Source organism: Cibotium barometz, chromosome 27 (genome assembly GCF_041138505.1).
Source record: "Cibotium barometz isolate CiBa-2024 chromosome 27, ASM4113850v1, whole genome shotgun sequence".
NCBI classification, from domain to species: Eukaryota; Viridiplantae; Streptophyta; class Polypodiopsida; order Cyatheales; family Cibotiaceae; genus Cibotium; species Cibotium barometz.
Genome location: NC_141072.1, coordinates 29,472,738 through 29,483,147, shown reverse-complemented (window position 1 = coordinate 29,483,147; position 10,410 = coordinate 29,472,738). Strand labels below are relative to the sequence as shown.

General features: G+C 41.2%; 1 protein-coding gene across 1 annotated transcript; it reads right to left on the bottom strand.

Moving 5' to 3' along the window:
- Window positions 1–6,421: 6,421 nt before the first annotated feature.
- LOC147623264 (bidirectional sugar transporter SWEET16-like) lies at window positions 6,422–9,800 on the bottom strand. Its single transcript, XM_086821362.1, has 6 exons — window positions 9,624–9,800; window positions 9,390–9,426; window positions 9,015–9,225; window positions 8,650–8,811; window positions 7,307–7,426; window positions 6,422–7,205 (listed from the first exon to the last, which is right to left on the bottom strand). The coding sequence occupies exons 1-6, from the start codon at window positions 9,664–9,666 to the stop codon at window positions 6,783–6,785; spliced, it is 996 nt and encodes a 331-aa protein (XP_086677488.1). The 5' UTR covers window positions 9,667–9,800; the 3' UTR covers window positions 6,422–6,782.
- Window positions 9,801–10,410: the final 610 nt, after the last annotated feature.

Here is a 10,410-nt window from a genome sequence, read left to right as displayed (position 1 = left end):
TCTTGTGTCCCCAAGAGGAAATCATACACACACCCTCACCCCCGACTGCCCTTCCCCCTCACACCCCATCCTTATCACTGGAAATCTCCCCTGTGACCACACCCCATGCCTCACCAAAACCAGTCGATTGGCCACTAATGACACCATCGAACAATGACAATCAAGCCTCATCGTCGACATTTCCCCTCAACTCTACATCCTTGACCACCCACACTACAAGCACCCTGACCTCATATCTTTATCCTGATAATCAATGGTAGGTCCCCAAGAATCTTCTTGCCGCTTAGGGATTCTACAATGGCTACACAGAACTATGAATCCCCAAATGGCCATCTCCACCACCCAAGTGAAAAAAGCCAACTAAGCCAACAAAAACCAACCCTAATCCCAAGCTAACAACGAGCACACGGCTATTATAAAGGAAACAATCGCCTCTGGATTCCCAAGCATGCCACCTGTGTTCATTCCCCTCCACAACGACTCCCTAGGAAGCCACACAAAAGGTTCCAGAGCGACTCCCTAGGAAGCCACGGTTCCACAGCCACGCGTTAAGGCAACCCCAAGCACAACACAGCCAACAATGTTGGGTGCCTAGCAACGTGCTCAAAGCTCAAGGCTTCCATGAAGGCAACACACACTTGTGGCTCCCAAAGCCACAATCAAAAGCATCTCCTTTGTGTTACAAACCACATCATAGATCAAAGCCTCGTCAATCAAAAAGCTAGAAAGCCTCAACACGCATGGACCTTTATCACTCATCAGCAGCGTTGGGTGCCCAAATGTCTCTTAGAAGCCCAAGGCTTCTATAATGGCAATTCCATCATTTGGCTCCCAAGGCACACCCCTCAACAAGGCACCTAAACCACAACACTCAAGTCAGTACCTGTCCAATCGACGAAGATGGTTTGGCGACCATGGGGTAGGCAAATACCCTCCTCCTCGACAAAATCCTATGGACTTACCCACACCCACTCCATAGGCACTCAAAATCTCAAATTTTCCACCCCTTTCCCCCAATAGAGCCTCCTTCATGAAGCTCCACCCACCCCTTGCTTTCGTCACCAAACCAAGGGGGGCAGTGCTACAAATGGGTAAGCTTTCCCAACCACTCAAAGATAAACTTAAAGGTAAGCTCACAAATCTAGTCACATGGGCCACTCAGTACAAAATGCTTTTTAGGTTTGCTGATCAATAAACACATTTACAAAAAAGAAGAAGAAGAAAAAAAGTCTCCAGGTGATCAGGACCACGGGCACACCTTTTTTCCTTGCCCATGCATAACACCTGCTATTCTCATTGGGCTCTGTCCTATGCGCACACACTGTACAAAGCTTCATCATCGGTAGCCCTCTAGGTACATCTCTGGATGGTGGGACCATGGTGGGAGCAAGCCTGGTCCATGGTGTGACCCATCACCTGGATCTTCTTAATCACCCCTGCTTCACTCGAATAACTGTGCTCATGTATAATCAATCCTACCCTTAACTTCTTCTTCAGCTCCACATGTCTGAATCCTTGCCATATCGACTACCACTCCTATCACCAAAGGATTCTAGAGCTCCAATGAGAGAAGAATATAACCCACAAAAAGAGAGAACACTGCAAACTGATACCTCCATGGGAGCCAAGTAACGCATTATGGTGTCTTGACAAAGATGCTAGAGCTTCATGTATCTCGCCATCGACTACCACATCTCAAAGCACAAGTAGTTCAATGTGCATTGCCTCCTTGTCCCTCTGGAATTCCCCCCTTGCCACTTTCTTACTAACACCATTGTTTTACTAACCCCTCCTTAATAATACCACCTACCACTTGGATACTGGTCATTAAGTATTCCATGCTAGTCTACTCATTCCAATACTCTAAATCCTCTAATGAGGATGTCCCGCCACAAAGGAAAAATAAAAAAGGAAAACACCAAAAACAAAATAAAGAGTACTATTGGGAACATACAAAAAAAGCAAACTCATAAGAGCCCATTAGACTAGCTTGATACTTAATCACTAGTACTCCACTAACTTCTTTCCATCTTCCTAACTCCCCCACCCCTCTCATTTCCATAGAGACAGGAGAACCACCCAAGAGCGACACTTCCCTATTTGCCTCGACCACCTCTCATCAATCACGAGGATACGATTGACTTTAGAAAGGGTTGTATGTTAACCACATATTGGTTAACACATTCCTACGACAACTATGTCTGCACACTTATGTAATGGGCGCCGACACTATATATTGTAAATCTCATCATTTGATGCAAGAAACACCCTAAAGATGCTCCCAAGTATTGAGCTTCAAAGGACAGACAAGAGGATCTTGGTCAGTTGACCAATCCATAGACAAAAGCCTTGTAATAACTATGTTTTGGATGCCCTGGATCACTTACTCCTGGGTGGCCTAGTGCGAAAAGGATTGGAACTATAAAAGCCAATTTCTCTTGTTTGTAACTCATTCTCCCATTTGTGCAATAGAAGTGGATTGTTCTCTCTCTCTTGCAACTCTAATCTAGCATGTGTGTGCTTAGGGTTAGGGTTTGGGAGTGATTAGTGCTAATCACTTGTTCCCTCTTGCTTCCCTCTTTCTTCCTCTCTCTCCCTCTTGCTTGAGTGATTAGTCTACCAACACAATCCTCTTCCACGGAGATCCCACGTGATCTTCATGAGAGAGCTTGCATCACCTATTGGATTAGAGTAACTACCTTGGTGTGAAAACGAGTGTGGGAGGATGGCGGTGACGAGCGGCTATGGTGGAGTTCTTGAGCCTAGCTCGAGCTCGGTGGGGATAGGCAACTTCTCACATGACATGTTAGGGTAGGATTTCCTTAACACTAAAAAAGCATCCTTACCATCCAGATCATCACTAAAAAAACTTATAAAAGCAAAATGATCATCTTCTAGCACATAGCTACAAGTTTTGTTAAAACTCTTCAAGATTCTGTATAAAAGGCATCATCATGTCTATCCTTTACATCATCCAAGCCTTGGGTCTCTTTCAAATACTCTGCATCATGTAGGTCGCAACCAAACATACCACAACCATCTAGCTAGATACCCACACAACTCACATCCAAGGGTTCAACATCATTAGTAGAGTAGCATCCCTATCATCATCAGAGATCTGTCTGTCCACACCATCTTCAAGATCTTAAAAAGTTTGCATCTTGCAAACTTTGAATGCTGTTTAAACAGTCTGCATCTTGCAAACAACAACCCTTATTTAGCTCAACATAGCCATCTGGCTGGATATCCACACAACTTACATCCAAGGACTTAGCAACACCTACAACAATATCCCCATCATCCACTTCAAAATAGATAGTATCAATATCATCTAGAGAGGTACCAACAAAGCATGGAGAAACATCTTCTAGCTTAGCCTGATTACTCATATCATCCAAGACTTGGAGTTGCTTCACGCAGTTTGCATCATGTAGGCCACAATATTCTTCAACCACATTGCCATAGTCATCTGACTGGATATCCTCATTAGCTATCTCCAAGGGATCAACATCTACTGTAACAACATTCTCATCAACCTTATCAAAGAAGGTCACATTAATGTCATTAAGAAAAAGTTCAACAAAGAATGGAAGGGCATCATCCAGCTCAATTTGGTCACATCCATCATTTACAACATTCACTGAATTCGCTAACATCTCCATAACATCTATAGGGGTCTGCTCCATAATATCATCATGCTTCAAATTCACTCTTGAATACATGTGGTCAACACCTTCCAAACCTGTGTCTGTTTCCTCAGTAACCTCAGCAGAGTAGTTAGGCCCAACATTCTATGAGTATTCTAAGATTACTCCCTCCAGCTTTTGAGGTGTAAAGGTGTAAGAACCTCCCCTTATATTCTTGAAATTATTCCCAGTCTAAAATAGAAGAAAGATCTTATTTTACCCTATTTTGTCCTAGAGAGAGAAAATATCTAGAGAGAGATAATCCAAAATTGAGATATCTTTGGATTTAAAAATCCTCCTAGTGTCTAAAATGGATTCCCCTGAAATAGAAGTTCAAAATGAACTTTCCAATGTGCATTAGGAATTAATTTAAAATGGTATAAGGGACCTTAGCCTAAGGGTCTACGTTTTCAGAAATTTTTGGATTTTATGGTCTAATTAAGGTTGTTCCAATGGGCCAGTTGGATTAATCCAAGTTTTGGGATGAGATAAATACAAAAGAATAAAATAAATTATCCAAAAATGAGTAAATTCTCACATAAGATGAGGAGTTGACTGAGTACAAGGTTTTTTAGTTAAAAATTATGAGATATTACTAAAAAATGAGATATTTTAGAATAATGATGCATTTTTGACGCCTTGGTAAGTAAAGGGGGACTCTTGAGGTAGGTGCCTTTTTCACATGTGTGGAAGGGTTTTTAATTCAAAAAAATTGTGATATTTTTATCTCTCCTCTCTCTTGGATCAAACCAAATCAAAAAGGGAGCAAAACTGGTCCAAATCTTGTCCAAATTGAGTCAAACTAAACCTGGAAAATTCTAGAACCCAGTTGGACTTGGTTAGTGGCCTCCCTCACCTATAAATAGACCCCTAGTCTTTTGTAAAAAAATATTGGAGCTATACTATGTCAGTATTATATTAAAATAATCATATTTTCTATTATCCCTTAGCCAAACTTGGAGGTAAAATCGATTTTTAATGGTTTTTTTCAATTTTCTCAATAACTTTCTTCTTCTAAACCCCTCTCAAGCTTGATAAGCTTTCTAAATGATTTTTTTAATTCAAATCAAGCTTTCCTTTAAAGTCTTAATGCTTAATTAAGAGAAAGTTAATCTTTATACTTATTTGTAATACTTTCTTTAAGTAAATCTCTCTCTCTAAAAGAATAGCCATCTTTATGGCTAAATCCCTTGAAAAAGGATGCTTCTCAATGATAGTCTCTTAATTCAAAGCTAAAATCTAGGCTTGATAAGCTAGAGATTAAGAAAATGTTATTTTTATGATTTTGTGCTAACAAAATAATGGTTATTTCTTCTAAATTATTTATAAGTAGTTAAAAACTACTTTGATTGATTCTAAATGAGAAATAGATTATCCTATCAATTTGGAAAAAGAGAAATAATAGAATTAGCTTAATCTAATGAGATAATCATAATTAAGTTTATGATTATGGTTAAAGGTCCCTGAGGCTTCTTTGATTCAAAACACAGGTTGACCTGTATGCCCCAAGGTCCCCTATGTGGTTATGTTTGACTCAAACTTGGGACAACCACATCAATTTTCCTTATTCATAGTTGATCCCCCCCAATGGTTCAAGCAAATCAAAGATCCACGCATAATCAATAGCCACAACACACCCTATGAATTCCAATCAAACTCAAATGATTAGGAGATGAGACCAGATCTATCAGTTGCTTACTCGTCTTGATCAATGCATAAACAAATTTGACATTCAGAGCCCACAACAATTCACAGCCTAACCAAATGTTGATCTTTTAGACATGAAAAGATTTAATTGTCCCAAATAGAACTATGATATTGACCAATATGATGATAATTGCTTACCAATTGAACCTTCATGAAGGGGGGGGGGTGGTGTCATCCAATTCTCCCCCAAATCCTCCTAATCCTCGTCATTTTTCCTTTCTTTCCTATAGAGATGCATGCACATCCCAATTAGCAACTAAAAAGACTACTCTTCTTTACGAATACTTCATTTTGGCTCTCCCCGAGTGATGATCCCTTCCCCTAATGCCAAATGGACAAGTATCCTATGCATGGGTAATAGATGCACATGACAATGCACGATCACTATATGCATGATCAACCATAGGTCATCTCCATCACCATCCCACATACATTCACACATTTTCCACCATCCCATGTCTTTTCCATTTTTATTCCAATCCCTATCAAAATCACTCCATCAGAAGCTCCCATGCTTTTGCTTCCTTTGGGTTTGTCCATGTCCCATTTGCCTGCATCATAGAAATTCCTCTCACAACATCCTGTGTTCGAATCTCACTTCCTATCGGATAGATCATTTTAGTCTCTTGGGATTTTTCCTAGGACGTTAAAATCTTCTCTCATCGGGTGTGTGGGTAAGTAAACAAAAATAGGCTAGCCCTTTGCTATCCAAATGTGGCGAAAATGATTAGTTCATGGAGTTTATATTCAACACGTCCTGTAATCGAATCCCACTTCTGATCGGATAGGGCGTTTCAGTCTCTTGGGATTGTTCCTACGATGTTAAAAGCTTCTCTCTCTCTCTCTCTCTCTCTCTCTCTCTCTCTCTCTCTCTCTCTCAAACCTTTTAAATTCAATAGAGTTGCTGAGTCATGACAATGTTTATTTGCAGAACTCCTCTCTCTAGTTGTTACATTCACATTCAAATATATTTTATGTCGAAAACCACCTCTCTCTCCCTCTCTGTCTCTCTCTTAGATCTCATAAACTTAGGATAAGCCCTTATTTATAGATTTCTTCTTTTTTCAAGATGTTACAATCATGTTTGAATGTGTTCTATGTTAAAGTCATTTATCTTTCTAGATGTTACATTCATGTTCAAATGTATAGTAATGTGGATCCTCTCTCTCTCTCTCTCTCTCACTGATCACACACACACACTCTCTCTCTCTCTCCCCCCCCCCACACTCTCTCTGATCACTGATCTCTCTCTCACACACACACACACACACACACACACACACACACACACTCTGATCACTGATCACACACTCACCCAATCTCTCTCACTGATCACACACTCACTCAATCTCTCTCTTGTCTCCACCATGGGAATTCAGAGGGTTTTCTTCACGTGTCCGGGTGGAACGAGCGAGGAGAGCTTTGAGCTTCGTTCATCAGCAAGGCCTCGTCTTGAAGGGTACTATCTTCATGCTTAATGGGGACATGGATGGGGTCGTTATCTTGGAGGAAGTTGAGGAGCTCGGCCATCTTAGCAGAGGAGGTCTTGAGAATTTGAGCAGGGAGGCTGTGCTGCTTGGCGATACTGCTAGTAGCAGTAGCAGTAGCAGAAGAGGAAGAAGAAGAAATCTGCTTGGGGAAGCTGAATTGCTTAGGCAAACTCAGACTCCTCCCCATCTCTACATCGCCGCCAGCTGCAGCTTTCCCTCCATCGTCCTCCTCGTTTGGCTTCCTTGCCTTTGCCAAATTCTTGTAGTACACATACAGCGCTAGCTGCACAGCCCCTAGGAAAAACCCAATGGCATTGGGCACCTGTACACAACCACATGGACCTTGATTAGCTTAAACTAGACCTTGATTAGCTAGCTTACAATAAAATGCTCTAAATAATGTAAGGTAAGGTCTCAATTTACCTCAACGAAGACATCCTTTACCAGCAAGGCGTAGAGAGACCAGACTCCACCGTTCAGAAAGAGGAAAAGTGATAAGAAGAATGGCATAAACTCCACACTCTTGGTACGAATCACTGTTTTCTACACCACACAACAATCATGTTTTAAGTTGCTCTCTCCAAAAGAAACAGAAAAGCAAGCTGGTACACGAGAGGAAAAGTAAGCATTGAGAGGTTGAGATTGAATGGGGAAAAGTAAAGTATACCTTGAAAAGAAAGCAGGAGAAAAAGCAAAAAGTAAAAGTATTTTTGTACCCCCCCCCCCCCCCCCCCCTCTCTCTCTCTCTCTCTCAAAGTAGAATATAAAGGTACACACAATTGTAGCAACCTCTCTCTCTCTCTCTCTCTCTCTCTACACACACACACACAGAATATCAAGCACCCCCCCTCTCTCTCTACACACACACACACACACACACACACACACACACACAATATAGAGGCACATACAATTGTAGCAAACCCACCCCCTCCACCCCCCACACACACACTCATGCACCTAGCCTTCTCTACAATTAAGCTCAAAGTCCTTTGAGTTTTTTAAAAAATTATTAAGCTAATGAGTTTGTACTCCTAATCAATTTGCCAATTAGGCTCCATGTCCTTTCAGTTTTTCAAAAAAAGTGAAATATAAAGGTACGTGCAATTATAGCAACCTCTGACACACACAAAATAAAATATAAAGGTACATAGGATTGTACCAACCTCTGTCTCTCTCTCTCTCTCTCATACAATAGAGTAAAATATAAAGGTACATAGAATTGTAGCAACCTCTCTCTCTCTCTCACACACACACACGTGTACACACACTCATACACCTAGCCTTCTCTATAATTAAGCTCCAAGCCCTTTGAGCTTTTTTAAAATTACTAAGCTAATGAGTGTGTTCTCCTAATCAATCTGCCAATCAGGCTCCAATGAGTTGGTCTGCATGCATATTGTGATCACATAAATGGAGAGAGGTGGTTATGTCACCTCTTTATTATATTCACGTATATGTAGAGAGGTGGTTAAGTCACATGTTGATTGTAGAGAGGTGGCTATGTCACATGTTTGTAGAGAGTTGTCATAACCATCTCCCTAATATCCATAAACAAGCACACAAAAATGATACCTTATATTACTATGTATGTAGGGAAGTATGTAGAGGGCCAAACTGCATATATATAATAGTTTAAATTCGAGTTGTAAAATTGGTTTTCTTGTAATTTTCACAAAATAATTGGTTTTCTTATGATTTTAACACAAAATAATGAAAAGTTACTAAGGTAGTCTTGTAATTTTGAGTGGGATATGTTAACGTACCATGGCAACCAGTGGGGAAGCATACATGGAGACAGAAATTGCAGAGCAAATGGCTCCCACCACAAACACCCTCTGTGGTCCATGTGTTGCAATCATGGTTGCAATAAACATCACGCCAAAGCACACCCCATCCAGCAAGAAGGCCAGTAAGCCTGTCCTTGCCTGCACACATTTCACTGCATTAAGCACACCCATCTTCACCTAATTACCTGCATTAATCTCTGCTTATCCTCCTAACCCAAGCTCATCCATCTTACATTACGCCTCCTGTAAACTTTAAACTCTACCGCCGACTGTGTTAACAACATATCCCTATGCAAAGTCAAGCGGATTATGCTATCCCAGTTGGCGGATAAGTTAATTACCTTGCGTGCTTTGGGTGCATATATCAAGAAAACTGTAAGATAGAAAGACTGAAATACAGTGCCCGCTGCATTTATCGTGAGGATTAGTGTTCCTCCGGGTTTGATTAATCCATAATACGTCCATAATGATGTGCTTAGCAGGGTGCAAATATATGGCAGCCCTTTGAAGTTCTCAGTGGACTTTCTCTTGAATATACGCCAGAAAGTGGACCTGAAAGTACATGCAACTCATGTCTAGTGATTATGTTCATACAATTCCAATCAGTTGAAATCATGTAGCTAATTAAAACGGATAATTGCAAGTTATTGTAGGTTGTGAAACCATAATCTAAAGAATTACCACTGTGATTAGAACTGCAACTAATTGGCACTTACAATGGGGATGAAAAGACGAGGATGGATAGAATGTTTCCTGCACAAAGACAAGGGAAAGGTGGCGGTTAGAGTTTTGAAGAAGCAAGAATGGCTGAATAAAACAATCTTGCGAGCTGTAAAGTCAAGGTTAGTAATGGGATTATCAAATTACGAGGTAATTTGAAGCTATGGTGCAGTCAATTAATTATTTCCTAGAAAGGAGTGATAGAATGCATGGACAGAGGAGGAGGGGACCAAGGATTCCGAGAAGAAGGCTGATAAGGGTGGCCGCTGCCATGACTGTGGAGCTGCTGATCAGAGGCAAGAGGCTGCAGCAGCAAGGGGGAGGAAGCAACAATGGTGATCAGTGTAATTATAATGCAAAGGCAAGCTGATTAATTTAATGATCTACTGCAGCAAGAGTACTGGGGCGTGCGAGGACGAGAGACAATATCGGTTGCTTCTTATAGCCTTATATCATTGAAATATCGTAATCCGGATGGTTTGGCTGGATGGTCGGAGAAAGCATCATAGAAAACAGAAGCCGTTTTGACAACGTCTGACCTTGCTGGCACTCCTCCACCCTCTTTCTGCCGCGTGTCCATGACCTCACATTGCCACGTACCTCACCCTCTTTACACCAGAGACTCCCTTTCAACCTCCTTTATACCCCCACTCCTTTATACTCTCACACACCACCATTCCCTTTCACCCCAGATTCCCTCAGATCATTCCTCCCTCTCATGTTATCATCCTTCTCACAAATCCTCTAGATCCTACCACAAAGCTCATCACCCCCATCAACCACATCCCCACGTGCCATCGTCAGGCATGCACAACTTGGGTAGATCCCTTTTGCGACATAGGACACCTTTGGTATCTTGCTTGCACATCCCATGGTGCAAAAGAAATCGGTATCTTGCTTGCATAGAGGACAATTGGTATCTTGCTTGCACATGGTTCATTGTGAAATGCAAAGAAATTGACATGTGATGCAGCATCTAGTACATTGTCTGACAACATCTCATTATAGTGAATTACT